This window comes from Ipomoea nil, unplaced genomic scaffold, assembly GCF_001879475.1.
Source record: "Ipomoea nil cultivar Tokyo-kokei standard unplaced genomic scaffold, Asagao_1.1 scaffold2653, whole genome shotgun sequence".
Classification (NCBI taxonomy): Eukaryota; Viridiplantae; Streptophyta; class Magnoliopsida; order Solanales; family Convolvulaceae; genus Ipomoea; species Ipomoea nil.
Genome location: NW_017619081.1, coordinates 4,052,142 through 4,072,759, shown reverse-complemented (window position 1 = coordinate 4,072,759; position 20,618 = coordinate 4,052,142). Strand labels below are relative to the sequence as shown.

At 37.0% G+C, this 20,618-nt stretch overlaps 2 protein-coding genes across 2 annotated transcripts; both read right to left on the bottom strand.

Moving 5' to 3' along the window:
- Positions 1 to 772: 772 nt before the first annotated feature.
- On the bottom strand, positions 773 to 15,826 carry LOC109154820 (disease resistance protein TAO1-like). Its single transcript, XM_019302563.1, has 5 exons — positions 15,297 to 15,826; positions 4,417 to 5,545; positions 3,773 to 4,189; positions 1,642 to 3,213; positions 773 to 1,424 (listed from the first exon to the last, which is right to left on the bottom strand). The coding sequence occupies exons 1-5, from the start codon at positions 15,785 to 15,787 to the stop codon at positions 912 to 914; spliced, it is 4,122 nt and encodes a 1,373-aa protein (XP_019158108.1). The 5' UTR covers positions 15,788 to 15,826; the 3' UTR covers positions 773 to 911.
- Positions 15,827 to 17,368: 1,542 nt separating this feature from the next.
- Positions 17,369 to 19,374, bottom strand: LOC109154753. The gene is made up of 2 exons (XM_019302481.1): positions 18,384 to 19,374; positions 17,369 to 18,300 (listed from the first exon to the last, which is right to left on the bottom strand). The coding sequence occupies exons 1-2, from the start codon at positions 19,372 to 19,374 to the stop codon at positions 17,369 to 17,371; spliced, it is 1,923 nt and encodes a 640-aa protein (XP_019158026.1).
- Positions 19,375 to 20,618: the final 1,244 nt, after the last annotated feature.

Genomic DNA, 20,618 nt, shown 5'->3' with positions numbered 1-20,618 from the left:
ATTCCTTAACAGTTTGAGATGTTTAGGTGTTCCTAACCATTGTTTAACATTAAAGGTTGAATCTCTAGTTATGTTGTTGAGGAATATATAGACCACTCATTGGGCCTATGTAATGGTACACGGTTGATCGTTACAAATTAGGAAACATGTAATTGAGGCGAAGATTCTATGTGCAAACAAGCAGGAACTAATGTAATATAGACCACTCATTGGGTCTTTGTAATGGTACATGGTTGAACGTTACAAAATTAGGAAACCATGTAATTGAGGCGCAGATTCTATGTGGAAACAATGCAGGAACTAATGTGTTGGTAACACGATTGGCGTTGACTCCTTCATACCCAAGGCTTCCTTTTAAATTTCAAAGGAAGCAATTTCCGGTTCAGACCTAAAGACTTAGTTTTAAATTTCAAAAGAAACAATTTCCGGTTATGCTACATCATGACAATCAACAAAAGTCAAGGACAAACGTTATCACATGTTGATTTGCTACTAAAAAAGCCAGTTTTTAACCATGGCCAGTTGTATGTGGCAGTATCGAGGGTTAGTAACCCGATAGTTTGTAGGTTTTAATTTATGGTGAACCTAGAGATTTTTTAAACACTACTCAAAATGTAGTTTACAAAGAAATTTTTAATAATTTATAGTTTTATTATCTACGAAATGCGAACAAATTTTTTTTTTTATTTACTATATGTTCAACCTATAATATGTTATAATTGCATAATAACAATATAGTCGTGCATCACATGGGGTCATGGGTGGTAGTTTCTAAATAATGGTAATTTCATATCATCAAGATTCAAGATGAGTATAATTTGAAGTTTGATATATACATGACTTACAAGTTACAACAATGATTTACCATTTGTCAAAATGAAGTATCCTAAAGCAAGCCAGCAGCAAAACTGTCACAGAGCATTTAAGAAGTTTGCCAGTTTCTTTGACACAGATTGGTGAGATTCATCAAACAATACTTCATCCCTCTCATCAAGATCATCCTCGTACTCATAAACCAAGCACATCCCATACTTCTTCAGTTCCAGCCCTCTGAAACATGACGGCTCTCGCATTGCCACCTGCAACTTGTCCCCCTCTTGCAACATGAACACAAGGTTGTTAGTTTCATGAAATCTACACAAGTAGAGCTGGTCATCATTGGTGTCGGGAACCCCCGATAAGTTCAGAGTGGTAGTGAGGATGGCCTGGCCCTGTCTGATTATCTTTGCTTGGATGTCCATAATCGCGGGGACTTTATCTCTGAAGCTATCCTCTACTTCTTGGTTGAGGGAGACAACAACACCAATGAGCACCCCCTTGAGGTCACGGTTTTTTCGTGGGGAAAAACTTGGCAGTTCTTGAACAAGCCATTCTGGAATCTCACTCCCCGGAACGCATAAATAGCGCATATGTCTTAGTGTGTCCTGCATCCAAACAAACACAAGACTATTAGTAAGGCTGCAATAGATGACAATCATAGCACACGTAGGTAGACCATTTTTTTTTAGAGATTATAAAACAATCATGTTCTGATAGATGGGGTGATTGCAGTATGAAAATTATAGTCTAAAAAACAAAGGACAGGGCTCAAGTACTGTCCCAAAGAATTGCATTGCAGAGAGGGAGAGAGGGGTAGCATACCTTAGAAATTCTTCGTTTCAGGGATGGTAAGCATGCATTGCAGCCAACTGTGTACAACCATCTCAATGATTTCAAGCTTTCTAGACCAGGAATGTCTGTTATTTTTTTGCAATTAGAAAATCGAAGTTCCCGCAAACTCCCCAGATTTGATAGATCAGATATGTGTTCCAATGAAGAACAGTTTGCAACATTCAAGTCTGTCAAACTTGAAGGAAGTGGAGGGAGAGACTTGAGCTCTTTGCAATCAGGTAAAAGCAATTTCTTGAGAACAGTGAGCCCCTTCGTGCTAGAAGGGAGGCTCCAAAAATTGTTGCGACCAAGTTTAAGAGTATTCAATGAGGACATTTTCTCAAAGTGATCAGAAATTTTACCAGAAATTTTCCAGGCACTAGCATCCAGATGTTCCAATGATGAGAGATTTGAAAATGATTCTGGAAGAGTGATCTCTCTTGTGTCATTGGCTTGAGAGGGCTGATTATTCTTCTGCATTTTCAAAACTTTTAAGCTTGAAAGCATCCCAATTTCATCGGGCAATTCAGTGACTGCAGTGTTTACCATATAGAAGTAACACAAATTTTTCAGATTCCCAATTGAAGATGGCAACCTCTGGAGATTTGAACAGTTATTCAGCTTTAGTGCCCAAAGCCTTTCCAAAAAGCCTATAGATTCTGGCAACTCTTCTATGGAGGTGGAATCCAGGGCCAAACTGGTTAGACTCAAAAGATTCCCTATTGAGTCTGGTAATGATTTGATAGAAGTACAATTTCTCATCTCTAGCTTTTCAAGGTTCTTCAACGATCCCAATTCATCAGGTACTTCACAGATTGAAGTTTCATCCATACAGAGCCAAATTAGAGATGACAATCTGCCTATAGAATTTGGCAATTCGGTCAGATTCTTACAACAGCTGACCCTAAGGTGCTTCAAATGATTTAAGGAGCCTACAGATTCTGGCAATCCATTGATTGAGGTTCCATCAAGGTACAGTTCAAGTAAAGATTTCAGATCGCCAACAGTGTTGGGAATGGAAGACAATGATCCGCAATATCTCAAACTCAGTGTCTCTAGGTTTGTCAGCATTCCGACAGATTCAGGCATTTCTCGTAAAGCTGATCTGTTTAAGGAAAGCTGTCTAAGAGAGTTCAAGCTCCCTATGGATTCAGGCAGCACTCTCAATCGGCTGCAGTTATCTAAGTTGAAAATTTCCAAGATTTTTAAGCGATAAACAGACTTGGGAAGTGTTCCTATCAATGTCCTATTTACAAGCAACTCTTTCAAGGATTTCAGCCCACTCAAGTCCTCCGGTAATTCACTTAGACTGGAACAATCAGAGAGGATAAGTTTTTCAAGATGTTTCAAACCAGAGACATCATTTGGAAACAACATAAGATTCTCACAACCTTTAAGGTTCAGATAGATCAATGTGCTCAAGTTTCCAATTGAGGGATGAATCTTAACCAGTTTTTTGCAATTTTCAAGATTCAGTTTCTCCAAGGGAATGCCAGTTAAGTCAGGGAGTTCCTCAAGAAAGTAACAATTACTGAGGTTCAAAACATGTAGCTTCTCGCCCATCTACATAAAAATTTCACTAATGAGTTAATAATCGAATTGGTAGATATAGTACTTCAAATAAGGATTTCACAAATTTTCATCAATAGAAGGCATTAGATGGTAAAAGTGGTGAGAAAACATATGAATCAGCACTGACAGTGCTTAAGAATTAGTAATCTATTTGGTTGCCAGAGCACAACTTAAACCAAGTTATAGAGTCAATGCCATATGAGCAGAAACACATAAGAATAAACCAAAACTGATGCTTATAGAAAACTACAATTAGCCACGGTTCAATACTGAAAGTTGATCAAACTCTATTACTGATATGAGAAGAGACAAGTAAGTAAGACTTTGATTTCTAAAGGGTAGATTAAATTGCAACACTACTGAGTGCAGTAGTGCACTAATCAAACTATGAGTCCCAATTCTACACCAAAGTCTTTTTGTGCGGTAATTAAGGACACTGGCCACTTAGGAAAACTTAATATGCAAAGGTCTTTTACAGATGGTCCAAAATCAAATAGGAGATTTCCTGTAAAACTGAGAAATATAATGCTTGATCAATATTCATACTTACCTTATACCGGAAGCTATCCAATCGCTTCTTGTTCCATACATGTGTAATATTACTATCAGACAGATCAAGAACAGCAATATCACGAGGCCAAAACTCAGAAGGAATACATTGTAAAGGGCAACCTTTCCACTGCAGCCACTTCATTTCAGCAGGAAAAAACTTGAAATTACCAAGCAATTCAGCATAATTGATCCGAAGAAGTCTTAGATTGGCCATAGCTTTAAAAGCTCTGGTGTTGAGTATTCCATCTTCTTCCCCAGCAGCATGGCCAAAATGCTTGTTATATGATTGCTTCAAGTGTGCAATTGCAGATGGCGATCTATATCTTTTCTGCAAGTTGATCTGTTGTACTTTCTGAGAAGCTAGATCATCCTTCTTTTCAAAGTCAATGGTGATGCCCTCAATCATTTTTGTGCCCTAGATTTGGTGAAGAAAAGTAAGCAAATAATGAAAGTAAATATGAAAGCCTAAAATTGAGTCTCAGCACAATTGAAAAGAGGTTATTAAATACTCCATATGACAAAATGCATGAATAAAATATTTGATTTGGAAGTAAATAACCTGCAAATACTATACAGAGTAATAACTTTGAATTTAATGCAACACTCTTGAGCCTGTCAACAAGTAGACTCATCCATTTGTACCTTTAGATTCTTCAATATATTCATGATTTCATGATAATCCCAGAGCCTACTGTGCTCACTTGGATCTCTGTAGTTTTCGTGGTGAACAATTTGTCTCCCCATATCTCTGAGTTGATCATGCATCCATAAAACATTTCCATCAATGATCTTAACAAGAGATTTAGCCGTGAGATCTGTTATGGCTGTTTCAGCACTGAAGCCACAACCATTAAATATGTCAATTGCATCTTCCCTCATAAACTTCTTGTCAACAAAGAGACAAGACAAGTCAAGAAATATTCGCTTTTCCTGTTCATCCAGGGCATTGAAACTTATTTCCAGCACATCTTGAACCTCCCCGGGCCGAATTTGCTCTAGCTTTTGCAATGCATCTTCCCAATCCCTTAACCTTTTCTTGTAGAACAGAAAAGAGCCAAACACTTCCAGACCAAGAGGAAGACCCGTGGTGAGTGAAACAATTTTCTCAGAAATATCCTTAAAACTTTTACTAGGCTCCTCTCTTCCAAAAGCATGGTAACTAAAGAGTTGTAGTGATTCCTGGAATGAAAGCTCCTTAACCTCAACAATTTCATCAACATTTCCAACCAAAACCTGCATATCTCTAGTGGTGATGATGATTCTGCTCCCTTCATAAAACCAGTCTTTCCCACCAGCAAGCACTTGAAGTTGCTTTAGGTTATCCACATCATCTAAGAACACAACAACTGGCGCACTCTCAATACACTGCTTGATCTTACGAATACCTACAGCAATGTCAGGTATGGTCGGCAAAGAGTCCGGATTAAGATCTCCGATCACTTTGCTTTTAAGATCTCCGATCAATTTGCTTTGAAGAGTTGCCAAACCATCAGACTGGCGAGAAATTTCTCTAACATTTGAAACAAAGCTGCGCTTCTTGAAATGGAAGACGAGCTTATTAAACAAAGCTTTGGCGAGAGTGGTCTTCCCGATCCCTCCCATTCCATATAACCCTAGCATTCGAACACCATTGCCTTTAACATCCAACTTCCTCAACAGCTCATCCACACGAGAATGCAGTCCAACTTGATATTTTGCTACGCCTAAAGGTGTATTGTTTAGCTTACTCAAAACCTTCTTCACCAGAGACTGGATTAGTGTAGGCTCATCCCTGCAATCAAAATATGATCACAAATCACAATTGCTTCAAAAACTGAAATAAATTTAAATGTCTTTGTTGAATTCAATGTGTTTTTGGGATGTCTGGAAAATGGTTACTTTATCAACTTTTAGTAAATTTGATATAGGAAGATTGAAAATATTACATGCACTCTCTGTGATGATTCAGAGAAGAAGGGAGTATCGACTGAAATGGAGACAAAAGGATTATTCTCATTACTTGGCAAGAAGACTTAGTACAAGAGTTTTTATATGCACAGTCATACAAAGCTAAGAAAAAAGAGGGAAAAGGAACTGCTTCTAACAGACTGCTTATAACTGCTTCTAACATATTTTGGAGTGAACGGATGGACTCCACTTGTCATCCATCGGAGACTCCTGATAGCCCCCCGCAAGCTGGATTGTATAGATTGAACAATCCAAGCTTGGACACGTAGGCATTGAAGGAGCTCGGGCAGTGAGCTTTAGTGAATACATCAGCCAGCTGATTTGCAGAAGTCACATGAAGAAGTTTGATGGTGCCTTTTTGTAGTTTTTCTCTAACCAAGTGGCAGTCCAATTCAATATGCTTGGTGCGTTCATGAAACACGGGGTTCTCAGCAATTGCTATTGCTGACTTACTGTCACAATAAAGAGCTGTAGGAATATCAACATGCAATCCAAATTCGTTCAGCAGATAAAGCAACCATTGTATTTCACAAGTGGTGGCTGCTAGGGCTCTATATTCAGCCTCTGATGATGATTTTGAAACTGTAACTTGCTTCTTAGATTTCCAGGACACCAAAGCACCTCCTAGAAATACACAGAAGCCAGTGATGGATCTCCTAGTATCCACACAAGCTCCCCAGTCTGAGTCTGAAAAGGCTGATAACTGCAAACTGGATGAGGTTGGGAAAAAAAGTCCTTGGCCAGGTGCCCCTTTGATATATCTTAGGACTCTGTAGGCTGCTTGTAGATGTAAGTCAGTGGGAGTATCCAAGAACTGAGAGAGTTGTTGTGTAGCAAAGCTTATGTCGGGTCTGGTGATAGTTAAGTATAGGAGTTTCCCAACTATTCTTCTGTAATGAGTGTTATCATCCAGCAAAGTACCTTCACCCTTGCTGAGCTTGTGTGATGGAGAAGTAGGACTCTGAACTGGTTTGGCATTCTCAAAACCTGTATCAGTTAATAACTCAAGGGCATATTTCCTTTGGGATATAGCAATCCCTTTTCTCTGCCTAGCTACTTCCAAACCTAGGAAGTATTTTAAGGGTCTAAGGTCTTTTATTTGAAAAGTGTCATTCAATTGCATTTTGATCTGTTGTATCAGATTCAGATCTGCACTGCCCACTATTATATCATCTACATATACTAATAGTGCCACAAAAGACCTTCCTTCTCCCTTAACAAATAAAGAATTGTCAGGTAAGGACTGCTTAAACCCCATGGATTGCAGAGCTGAATTCAACTTAGTGTTCCATTGTCTGCTGGCCTGTTTGAGTCCATATAAAGACTTGTTTAGTCTGCACACCTTGCCCTTATCCCTTTTCTCAAAACCAAGTGGAACCTGCATATAAACCTCCTCATCTAATTCTCCATGGAGGAATGCATTGTTGACATCCATTTGGTGCAGGTGCCAATCCTTAGCTGCTGCAATGGCAAGAAAGGTTCTGATTGTAGTAACCTTGGCCACTGGACTAAAGGTATCAAGGTAATCCACCCCAAGTGTTTGTGTGTAGCCCTTAGCCACTAGTCTAGCTTTATATCTGTCAATGCTACCATCTGGTTTATGCTTGACCTTATACACCCATTTGCAGCCTATAGATTTCTTTGAGGGGGGCAGATCAACAATTGTCCATGTGTTGTTATTTTCAAGAGCAGAGATCTCATCATGCATGGCTTTCCTCCAACATTCATGTTTCACTGCCTCATTGTAACTCCTTGGCTCAGTAGTGCAAGTGATATTCATTACAAAAGATTGAAATGAAGGTGAAAGCATATCATAGCTTATAACCTTGTGCAGACTGTGTGGAGAGGTCCTGACTATAGAACTGTGGCACACATAGTCCCTTAGATAGGTGGGGGCCTGCTTGTGTCTGATGGACTTCCTAACAACTGGCTGTTCAGATGGAGGGCTATATGCCTCAGTTGTCTCCTCAATGGTAATGTCATCAGGAGGGTAATCACCCTCATTTGATTCAGTTGTCAGCTCAGGACCTTCAAGAACTGAATTGTCTGGGATAGGGGGTTGTGGAACCACCATGGTGTCAACCACTGCATCTTCTTCTGGGGCACCATCCAGAACAGGTAATATAACTTGATTGAACTCCTGTTCAGGTTTATCCAAGTGTTGTAAGGGAAACACATGTTCATAAAACACTACATCCCTGGAGATAAAAAAACTTCTGTCTTGTAGATCATAGAGCTTATACCCTTTGACTCCATTAGCATATCCAAGAAAGACACATTTCTTGGCTCTGGGGTCAAATTTTGATTTAGGACCCACTGTAGTGGCATATGCTAGACATCCAAAGACCCTTAGATGCTGATATTGAGGATTTTTGTGGAGGAGAAGCTGATAAGGAACTTGATTATTGATGGCAGCCGAGGGTAGCCTATTGATGATGTAGGCTGCATGTAATATGCACTCTCCCCAGAACTGTTCTGGTAGACCAGCTTGGAATCTGAGGGTGCATAGAAGGTGGCCATGCTTTCTTTCCACCCTGCTATTTTGCTGGGGAGTGTAAGTACAAGAGGTTTGATGCACTATCCCTTCTTTATTAAAGAAATCAATCATATCAAACTCTAGCCCATTGTCTGTCCTTATACATTTCACTTTTGTGTCAAACTGGTTCTTGACTAAGTTACAGAAGGATGTGACCAAGTTTCTGACCTCAGATTTCCTCTTCATTAAGTGAACCCATACTGATCTGCTATGGTCATCTAGTATGGTCAAGAAGTAATGATGGCCATGAGGAGTTGCAACCTTGTAAGGCCCCCAAATATCCATATGCAACAATTCAAAACAAGCAACTGAATTAGATAAACTTGATTGAAAAGGAAACCTTTTCTGCTTGGCAAGATGACAACAATCACAAACTAGATCTTTATTCATTTGTATAATGGGATCAAGTTTATGCAAACATTGGATTTTGGTGTATGAAGCATGCCCTAGTCTAGCATGCAATAGAGTACATTTGTTCACAGTGGGAACTAAATTGCAAATAGAAGGGAAAACAGTAGGAAAGACCAAATGGTACAATCCATTTTTGAGCTCAGCTGCTCCAATCTTCTTGCCATGGGCATCCTGTATAATGCATTCACCAGTGTGCAATCTCATGGTACAATTTGAGCCTTGAATAAGAGCACCAACAGAGATTAAGTTGTAACAGAATCCAGGAACATAAAGAACATTATGTAAGACAACATCATCAGATAAATGCACAGATCCAGTGTATGTGATAGCAACCTGCAGACCATTAGGCAAGCCAACATGCATATTCTGAACTTCTTTGTGATTTCTCAGCAATTTCTCATCACACACAATATGGTGAGTAGCACCACTATCCAATATCCAGTTATTCATGTTATGAACCACAGAATTCAGAGAAGGATTCATACCTTCTAATTGGGTGGCTGGCACTGAGATTGCAGATATGGTGTTGGCTAGTGGCTGATTAGTGAGGGTGTTTGAATTTCCCCCAGAAGTCTTCTGTAGTTGCATGAACTCCAAAAAATTCTTGAAGTCTGTTTGAGTAAACAAACTGGCTGCATTTGGATTCTGATTTTCTGTTTGAGTTAAATTGACTGATCCTTGATTCTTTGCCCTTGGCTTCCAACCAGGGGGATAACCATACTTCTTGTAACATTTATCCTGTGTATGTCCAGTATAGCCACAATATGTGCATACTGGCCTCTTGTTGCCTGAAGGAAATCTCTTATAATTCTGGTGATTTCCACTGTCAGCATTGGCTAAAAACACACTGCTACTGCTTCCATTTTCTCCTGCTTGATGAAGCTGGCTTCCAAAACCAATAGTGTTCATCTGAAATTGCCTTTCTTGTTGTGCTATCATCGAATATGCTTCACACACATCAGGCAAGGGTTTCATGAGCATGATCTGGTTTCTAGCTCCAGTGTACCTATCATGCAACCCGATCAGAAAAACAGAGAGTTTATCCTTCTCTGCCTGTTCATTCATCTCGTCAATTCTTTTTCCACATTGACATTTTGGATTGCATCCGCACAGCATGGTAGGCCTGAGGATCATTAACTCATCCCATAACAGTTTCTGTTTCGTGAAATACTCATTCAGAGAGCCTTCTTCCTGTTTCGTTCGATAAATTTCACATTTAATCTCCGCAATCCGGAATAGGTCTTGTTGACTGAATCGTCGTTTCAAGTCATTCCAGATTCCATACGCCGTGTCTATCCAAAGCACACTTCGGCCAATAGTCGGGGACAACGATCGGACAATCCATGATACCACTGTGTTGTTGCAACGTTCCCAGACATCATACTTTCGATCGCCTATTGCAGGCTTGGTGATGGTTCCATTGACAAACGCAAGTTTGTTTTTACAGGATAGAGCCATTGTCATTGCTCGAGCCCAGGGATGGTAGTTCGAGCCATCCATCGGGGTAGATACGAGCACCAGCGCTGGATTTTCGTTTGCGTGTAAGAAATAGGGATTGGATTGAAGATCGGGGTTGAAATTCACCTCTCCAATAGCAGCGGGAACTTCCTGAGCGGGATTGGGATTGGCAGCGTTTGCCGCAGCAGTTGCCGGATTACTGACCGGAGCCGATCGATTGCCGACGGGAGGCCACGCTTCCATTGTGAGAAAGTGCTTCGTAGATTACTTCATTCGAAGCTCTGATACCATGTGATGATTCAGAGAAGAAGGGAGTATCGACTGAAATGGAGACAAAAGGATTATTCTCATTACTTGGCAAGAAGACTTAGTACAAGAGTTTTTATATGCACAGTCATACAAAGCTAAGAAAAAGAGGGAAAAGGAACTGCTTCTAACAGACTGCTTCTAACAGATTTTGGAGTGAACGGATGGACTCCACTTGTCATCCATCGGAGACTCCTGATACTCTCATTTCTTACTCCCAACTTGCACTCCCTCTCATAAATTCTTGATGTAGACACATTTTATGGGATTCACATGATGAAAATAGTCAATTTTTGTTTGCCATGTCATAGAGTACAAGTAAGAGAGTAGAATTTGGGAGTATATATAGTAGAATTACTATTTTGATCCTTCAATTATCCTTATTTGAGTCCCCAAAAAGTAAATTTACTTCTCGGCCATATAGTAAGAGGTATTTATGGTATTTCTCAATTACGCTCGAGAAGTGTGTACTCAAATAAGGACAATTGAACTTACTTCTCGACCAAGTCGAAAAATGGACTCTCGCATGTGATCGAAAGGTATGTTTACTTCTTAGTCATATGACGAGGGGTGCTTCTGACACTTCTCCATTATGGTTACTTTTTTGTCACACGGGCAAGAGGTGCTTCTGACACTTTTCGGTTACGTCTTAATGGTTGAGTGACGGAATAGTATCAAAAGGATTTAATTGACGAAATTTAAAACAATTCAAAGACCAAATTAAATTCGTTCAATTTGAAAAGTATGGACTAAATTAACAAGAGTTAATTACACTGGAGGTCCTTTGTCTTTGGTGAAAAATATGAAGGGTAAAATTTTAAAAAAGAAGTGTAAAAGAACAACACAAATAACACAAAGAACAAACACTTAATGCAACTTATACTACCAACATAACTTTCTTTCCAACTAAGTATTAAAATTATTAGCTCTTATTAAATCTTATTATTATATTATAGATTAGAGTTAGAGATATTTATATATTAGATATAATCTTTAATTTATATCTCTATAATAATTAAAAATATAAAATGTAAAACCTATTTAATATTTACCTTCATTTACAAACGCTTGATACAATTTATACTACCAACACAATTTTCCTTTTAGATTGGCTCTTGTTAGATTTTACTAGTATTCTATATGAGCAATACGCAAAAAATAGATGTTCAATATTAATATTCATAGTTATAGTATATTATAATATTATATAATTTATTTTAATTTATAGTTGTAGAATTTATATTATTTTAAAAGTATAGTTGATAATTTGAGTATTAATTATGGTATGATTAATATTAATAAATTAAAAATTTAGATACGATAAATTAATAAATATAATTATGATAACATTTAATATATATACTAACCAAAGTTTAAAGATGTAAGATAATTTTCTCTGATAGAAATGATAGTACAATATTTATAGCTTAATGTACAACTCAATTAACATAAAAATACGTATATAAATCATGGGTAATAACATTGATTCACTGTTTGAGTAGATACTATGGTTAGGTTAGATCGTAGTAACAACAAAAAAAAAAAACATCGGTTCACTCTTATAAGTAAAAAAAAAAAAACAAAAAAAAAAAAAAAAAAAAAATAGGCAACAGCAACAACAACAACAACAACAACAATAATAATGTATATCATTTTTATAAAACTAATACTGTAATTTTTGGAAATAACTAACTAATACTTACTAATTAAAGTCTTAAATGAAATCAAACTTATTTCTTATTTTACTCCAATATATAATGTCTACATATATTATTTCCATTGAAGAATATAAGAAAGTTATAATGGTATGAATATTTTTGTCTAAAAAATTATATAATACAACTCTTATAGCATAACGTATGAAAAAAAAATGAACATAAATTAATGATACAATAAGTAAATACTTAGCACAATTTTAAATATTAATAACTCATATAAAATAAAAATAATTAGTTTCAATATAATCAAAATGAGTATTTTTAACTTGTAATAAAAGTAGTAGTACGGATGAGTATTGCTATAGATAGTTATACTCGAGAATAAAAATAATGTCCTAACAATTTTCATATTAAAATAAATTAAGTATTCTTAATGTGATATTGATGAGTCAGTAATACTTAACTTATTTTTTGTTAAAAGTGACATGATTATAATATGTTTACTGATGTTGTGAAATAGTAATTAAAAAATTGTGCAATTAAGTTACAGTATAACATATGAATTCATAAGTTTTCTTTGTGTATATAATTGAGAACTCAATTGTTGCTATATGTGAACTATTCATCTTGTAAACTCTCATTGATATTTGAAATATTATTTTTGTACCTATAAGATTGATTAGATAATGAAATTGTTGCTTTTAAGTTTTTAAAATAGAGAGAAATGTTGGCTCTGTTTGGCAGAGTTTATTTAAGAGTAACTTATTTTAAACTATTAATTTGTTTGGTAATACTCTCAAAATAAGCTAGTAGCTTAAGAGCTTATTTTGAAAAGCTACCTTAGGTAGCATTTCAAAAATAACTAGGAGCTTCCTAACTTTTTTTTTTTTCATCTTTATCCTTATTATTTTAAATAAATAACATCTTTACCCTTCTCAATTAAAAATCCTTTTGGCCTTTTTTTCTTCTTCTATATTTTTATTCATCTTCTCCCGCAAATCTTCACCACCCAGGCACCAATTCATAAATAAATGACATCATTTACCCTTACCAATTAATTTTTTTTTCTTTTGTTTTAATTTAATATATATCTCATATATATTATATAAAAAAATTTATAAATTAAATATATCTCATATATTTAATAATATAAAAATAATATAATAATCACATCATTTAAATTTTATGAAAATGTCCTTTTTAGCCTTTTTGCATTTATCAGCTTATCAAAAAGCTAATTTTAGCAAACACTTTTAAGCATAATCAACTAGTTAACAGCTCTTCAGTTTTCAACTTCTAGCTTATAGTTTTTCGGCTTTCAGCTACCTTTTCAGCTAAGTTTGCCAAACATAGCCTTTGTTTCATACATAGTAGATCAGGTTGTAATAAAATGTACATTTTAATTAAAATAAATATAAATTTGGAATAGAACATTAAAATTTGTGCTGCAACATGTTTGATTTAAGTAAGATTTAAGTAAAGAGAAAATAATAATGTATTCTTAGAATAATTATAGTATAACATTAATTATATTCTTTTAGGATAAAAATTCAAAAAGTAATAGCTTTCACTATATATTATTGTATACAAGGAATAAAATAAAATATACAAGTTATTCTTGTTATAATCTTGTCAACATTGACTCTTATTATATTTGTATTAGTAGATAGTAGGTATTTATATGTTATCCTTAATTTATATCTCTATACTAACTAAAAACATCCTTTCAAAAAAAAAAAAAAAAAAAAAAACTAAAAACATAAAATCTAAAAACTATTTAATATCTGTCTTCATTTACACCATATCGTTAGTACACAAGTTTCTCTTTAAGTAATTGAGTTGTGACTAATTTCAACACAACAAAAACAATAATTAAAATTAAATTATAAAATTCATATTTAAAAAATAAAATACTTTAAGAATAATAAAATAAATAAAAGACAAAATACTGGTCATATTAATTTTCACTTTACAAATAAAAATGCACAAACCACCTACACCAATTACACTGATTATAAAATATTTTGTTATAAATGACTAGTTAGAACGTTAATAAAATACGGACAACATACTAAGAAGAGGTCAACGGAGCTGCCTATAGACGGCTGTAGGCTTTCTTGCCTTCTTGGACATGCTTAAATATTATATTTACCCAAACCTCAATTTTCCACCAACTAACATTAAAATTAGAAAAATAAATAAACCAACAAATAAACAAGGCAAAATAGTTAAATAGGCCATGAACTTTACTTTAATGAGACATTTGGTTGGAATGAAAGAATTACAATTTCATGGGAGATAAATTATCAAGAATAAAGTAGAATTTAAATTCCAGTGTTTGATTTACAAGAATAAAATTATTGGGAATTTCAATTCTAATGTTTGGTATCCATGAGAATTAAAATGGAATAAGTAATTAATATAAAGTAAAAAATGCCCATTGTTGTTGTCCGTCATCAATTTTAAGTTAAAAAAGGGGAGAGATAATTTTGTCTCATTATTATCTTTTTTACTTCTTAAAATCCATGGAATTAAAATTCCAAAGGGGGGCATGGGATTTTAATTCTATGAAAATAAGGGAATTGCAATTCCTTCCAACCAAACTAAGGAATTTAATGGCCTTTGAAATTAGGTGGGAATTAAGTGAGAATGAAATTTAAATTCCCTCCAACCAAATGCTCTATTAAAAGTCAAATAGGTCATTAAACTTTCAAAAGTTATAATTAAATCCATAAACATAGTATTTTGAAGCATTTAAACCCAGAAACCGATTGGTAACATGTAATTACAGATTATCTAGGGTTCTGATGACCTTTCTTACACTTTCGATAATAATAATCGGCAACTAATTTCTCCGACGAAGGGGAAGGCAGACCAGTTGATCACCTTTTTCGGCGGCTGGAGAAGGTGACTAACTAGTCGCCTTCTCCAACCACAGGCGACCAAACTGGTCGCCTTCTCCAACAAATTATTGTCGCCGGTGATTATTGTTGTTGAAAAGTGTAGGAAAAGTTGTCGAAATCATATGCTGAGGAACACGTTTCTGAGCTTAAATGCTTCAAAATACAGAATAATATGTTTATGAGTTTAATTGCAACTTTTGAAAGTTGGAGGGTTTAATTGATTTATTGGTTAAAGTTGAAGGCATATCTGATCCCTTACCCAATAAACAAAAGGAGATTTTCAAAGGTTAAAAAGGTAAATACCAGACACTGGAATCCCAACCGGATTTATTACCGGCTTTCGTCATGGCTTCCCTCCACCGGAGAATCCTACCGGCGTCCACCGTCATCTGGTGGTTCCGGAAATCCCGCTCAAACGCGCCGCCCTGTCTCCGCACATCGGAGGGATCGACTTCGTAGAACACCGGAAGCATGAGCCGCTTGCATTCCAAAATCGTTGCGAGCTCTTCCAGGCACCATTTCGAGGAGGCGTAGTTCTCCGATATGACGGCGATCGAAGCCGCCGAGTCTTGGATGGCGGCGATTAGGCCCGGCGCGATCTCCTCGCCGCGCGGCAGCTCCTCGTCGTCGCGGAAGGTCCGGACGCCGTTCCGCACGAGCTCGTTGTAGAGGCGGTCGGTGAAGCCGTGGCGCGTGTCCTCGCCTCTGAAGCTGAGGAACACGTCCCACTGGTACCGGTACGACGGCGTAGCTTCTGACGCTAGGGACCACTCGTCGCCGTCTACGACCGCCATGTCTCCTCGCCGGCGTCTTTAAAATACTGCAAAAATTTGTTGATAGAGATCGTGAATGGATGGATGGCCAACGTTATTATATTATTACGTTAAAATTTAGCTTGTTATAATGTTGACATTGGCAAAATGATTTATAGAGAAATACGTAGTATTTTAATGGCTTGATGGCCGGCTTGATTATTTATATATATATATATATATATATATATATATATATATATATATATATATATATATATATATATATATATATATATATAGCAGCCATTTTTTATTTTTATTTTTTTTGTTTGTTTTTCAATTGTTTATGAAATAGTATCGTGACACTTGAAAAATAAACGTTATGTGTTTTTATATGTAAATTGAGTTATGCACCAATTTAGTTAATTAATTTAACCTCTTTTAAGCAAGTATAAATAATAACTGCAGAAAGCATAAAGAAAATTAAAAACACAAGGAAATTGTTACGCAGTTCGGAGCTCCTTCTCCTACGTCTGCGGGGCAACCCACGTCTTCCCAATCCACTATAGATGTTCACCAAAAGGAGTATTACAAGAGGTAAATGAAGACGGCCTCCAGCATTTACCACTACCACTCTTTCTAACACCTATCCAGGACTGACACACGAATACCCGAACAATCTTTACAAGTTGCTTCAGCAGTACCACGTACTGATCATGCAGTACAATTTAAATACTCTTAATAATTAAATCAGAAATCACATTAAAACATAAATTGCTTGTAAATTCAGAATAGCTCTCGCAATGTGTAATGATCAAAATTGGCAATTGCTTCATTCGAACAGTGTGCTTTTATAGTGTTTCTTGAACCTTTTGTTTAGGTTCTCATCCGTAGCCTTCTTCTTTGCTTTCCACTTGTTCGAATAAGCCTCAACCACTCATTTTTGTCCTTTGAAAGCTTCTTCGTAGATTTAAGGATACAATGCATGCAGACCACTAATTTCATACTCTCATGATCCATAAGAATTAAAACAAGCTACACTAATTTATTTTAAAACTAGTAAGACCAATAAAATAGCCAATAGTGTAAATTTATTTTACACTTACAATCTCCCCCTTTGGCATTTTATTTGGAAAACTTGAGTATCAAATACTTTGGGCAAGAATCAATTTAAATTTTATTTATGGCCCTTAGTATAGGTACTTAACATGACATAGAAATTTAAACTCAAACATAAACAAATTAAATTCTTTTGGACCACTTGTGAGTAGAGAACCTAATTTGAAATCTTCAATTCTTGAACCACACACAGAAACATTTAAATCATAGCATACCAAATCAACGATTAACTTGTGCATGTGAGAAACCATACCAAAAATATCCATACAGTTAGTTAGGAGCACCAGCCAATACTATTACTCCCCCTAACTAATATAAGTCCATTATTACAATACTGACTAGCATAAACACTTCCAAAAATAGCCAATACCAAACAACCGTACCATAGTCATCCAAAAAAGCAGTAGTCATCCAAAAAGTAGAATACTCCCCCTTACTCCTTACTCCCCCTTTTGCCAAATAAATGACAAAGGAAGGTGAACATCAAATTGTGGATTAGATTTACCGTGCAGACGGGGTGCCCGAGTCTGAATCATCCTCTTCATCATCAGAGTCAGAATCCGAGGAAGCAGCTCCAGTGTCAGCTAAAACCCGAGCGTGAATAGCTTCCATGCGAGCGATTTCTTCGAGCTGTGCATCACGAAGCTTTGCAAGGCTAGAGATTGTTGCTTGTTGAGAGGTGACTGATTGTTGAACTTGTGCAATAGAGGCCTCAAGAGTGAGCACAATCTGCCTTCGATCAACCAATGTTGGGGGCTCTTTGGGAACCAGTCTTGAGCCTGGACGAGAAGCTGACGCAGTGTCAGTAGATGAGGCTGGCGCAGAAACCAATGGCGCTGGAGGTGGAATAGCAGGAAGCTGATCAAGTGAAGCTCGATCATCATAATGACCCCGTTGTGTAAGTCGATCATAAAAAATGTAAGCATTGTCAGGAGTTGTAATCACTTCTTCCTTATAGGGATTAAAACCATGGTCTTGAAGCACCCCATAAATCAAACACGGAAAAGGGAGATGGACTTTGGCTTCTTTCTTCTGCAAAAAAGACATTAAGTGAGAGAAAATAACCATGCCGAGGTTGAACGGAAGACAGTTCCTGATTTTGTATAGAAGGCCAGCTAGATGTTCTGGTACTTGATGGCGACGGACTGCCGGGACCCAATTCGCCGATGCAAGGCGAAGAAGCACGGAGTAGACAGTTGTGAGCTTCAAGCTTGAAATTCCATCACTCGGCCATGAAACCACTTTATTATGAGTGAGTGCAGTTGCCAACAAGTGAGGATTAGGATCCGGAGAAGCAGGATGATTTGGTGTGCCCAAATATGCATTAATCTCAGTAGGCCCGAAAGGATACCAAGTTCCACGAATAAAAACTTGATGAAATCGTGCTGAGCCTTCAGTGAATGTGTCCAAGGTCAAATTTGTGTAAAATTCTGCTGTCAACCATGTAGAGTAGGGACCAATATGGCGTAGAGAGGCGAGCAAATTTTGATCACGTAACAACGGGATAATATTGCACTTGGCAGCCAAATCCTCTTCATTGATGGATTTTTCGACGATGAAATCACGATTGACATGAGTTTTCCAAACAGCAAATAAATCGGGAGACAGAAGATGCGGTTGACCTTGCTTGATGCTTCCGATTTGGAGCCAGATGGCGTAGGAACAACATGTGTATCAACTTGGGCTCTTGACCGAGTGGTTCTGGGTGGCAATGTGGAACTCCTCCGTTGAAGTTTACGGTCAGTTTGAGTTTCAACATCATCCAACTGTGACAATCCTCTCTTTTCTGCAGTACCTGAAACAGGGATTTTCTCCTTTCCCTTTCGGGAAGATTTAGCAATAGGAACAGAGATAATGGGAACCGATTCTTGAGTAGATGAAACAGGAATGGGTATAGGATCAGAGTGACTTTTAGACGCAGCAATAGTAATGGGGATAGAAAAGGCCGAACAAGACACGGTTGGAACAGACACATGTTGGGCAACATTTCGAATGGAAAACGCAGATGGCAAGGAATTTACTAAGTCAGATAAAGCAACTAAATCAACATTTTCCCTAGGTAACTTATGAGTCAAAGGATCATAAGGATCACCAGGTACAGGCAGTGTTTGAACATCAAAAACATCATGAGATAAGGGAGACACAAATTGATCAGGCAAAGATACATCAAAATCAATTTTTCTAGATGTGTTTAAAGGTGAAGAGTGGGCAGGGAGTACCACTGTCTGAGATGAGGCAAGAGACGCTGGACCGGGAAGAGTGGAATCTGGGACAACGGCTGACACCGGTGGAAACGGCCAAGGTGTGGCGGAGATATGGCGAGCAAGCGCAAGCATTTGCCTCTGTTCTTTGTCCGTGAGCCCTTCCAGTAGAAACCCATCTGATTTAATTGTTGCAAGAACCTTATCGGTAGCTTCAGGAGTTAAGGGAGACTCGGCATCAATGATTTTTCGAAATAGGTTGGCTCTTTCGGATCGAGTTACGTAGGTGAGAAAAGGGTTTTCCATGGGTGTAGCTTGTAGTGAGCAACAATGGTGGAAGGTGAAGAGATGAAGATGATGGTGGTGTTCTCGGGTTAGAGAGGAAGACCAAGAGAGACAAAAAGTAATGGGTTGATTTGATGTCTAACTTGAAAAGGCGTGAGAGAGTTGATGGCTAGGATAGATATAATGATGTACATAGGTTTGTAGATGAGTGGAAAAAGGAGAGTTTGTTGGTGTTTGACAAGAATTAGTCTTCTAGATGCAAGCATGAGACTTCCGAAAAAAATGAAGAATAAAACACCTCAAGGAAAAATTAGTAATTCATAAATATATAACGAAGATCGGAAATATTAAATTAATCCCAAACAAATTCATTTTCCTCTGTCCCTGGTAACCGAAACACGCACGTAAAAACAATTAATCAGTTAGTTCAAAAATAAAAAATTAAAAAATTAATTAAAAAATACCTGCTGGAGAATTTAGACATTAATCGTACAAACTCCAAGAGCTGCACGAAGTAGTTCAAACCTGGATTTGTCTAATGGTTTCGTAAATAAATCTGCAAGATTTTTGTCAGTAGGAATGTATTCTAACTTAATTTCTTTTTCTTCAACTAGTTCACGGATGAAATGATGACGGATGTCTATATGCTTCGTCCGGGAGTGTTGGACCGGATTTTTAGATATATTGATCGCACTCGTGTTATTGCAGAAGAGGACCATATTTTTCTGATCAAACCCGTAATCGGACAGCATTTGACGCATCCAAAGCAGTTGTGTACAACAACTGCCTGCAGCTATGTACTCAGCTTCTGCAGTGCTAAGCGATATTGAATTTTGTTTTTTACTCAGCCAGGCAACCAGATTTTTCCCAATAAAGAAACATCCTCCGGACGTGCTTTTTCTATCATCGGTGTTACCAGCCCAGTCAGCATCACTAAAACCTGTAAGACTAAGATTAGTGTCAGTGGAATACCAAATACCATAATTAATTGTACCTTTAACGTATTTTATAATACGTTTGACTGCCTTCAAGTGCGATTCCTTTGGATCTACTTGATAGCGTGCACACATACCAACACTTACCATGATGTCAGGTCTACTAGCCGTTAGGTACAGTAGACTACCAATCATACTCATGTACAATGTGGAGTCAACAGAAGTTCCTTGATTGTCTTTAGATAATTTTGTAGTTGTTGAGACGGGTGTCCTGGCATCTTTCGCAGATTCAAGACCGAATTTTGATATGAGATTTTTCGCATATTTCGC

Bases quoted from the DNA above. Each gene is read 5' to 3' on its own strand.
- LOC109154820 (XM_019302563.1), bottom strand. From the start codon at position 15,787: ATGGCGGTCGTAGACGGCGACGAGTGGTCCCTAGCGTCAGAAGCTACG. The intron at 5,546-15,296 runs GTATTTACCTTT...TTTTGATTGCAG, and splicing joins GGTTGGGATTCCAGTGTCTG to GGATGAGCCTACACTAATCC. The intron at 1,425-1,641 runs GTATGCTACCCC...GTTTGGATGCAG, and splicing joins TGAAACGAAGAATTTCTAAG to GACACACTAAGACATATGCG.
- LOC109154753 (XM_019302481.1), bottom strand. From the start codon at position 19,374: ATGGAAAACCCTTTTCTCACCTACGTAACTCGATCCGAAAGAGCCAAC. The intron at 18,301-18,383 runs GTGCAATATTAT...CATGGTTGACAG, and splicing joins GAAGAGGATTTGGCTGCCAA to CAGAATTTTACACAAATTTG.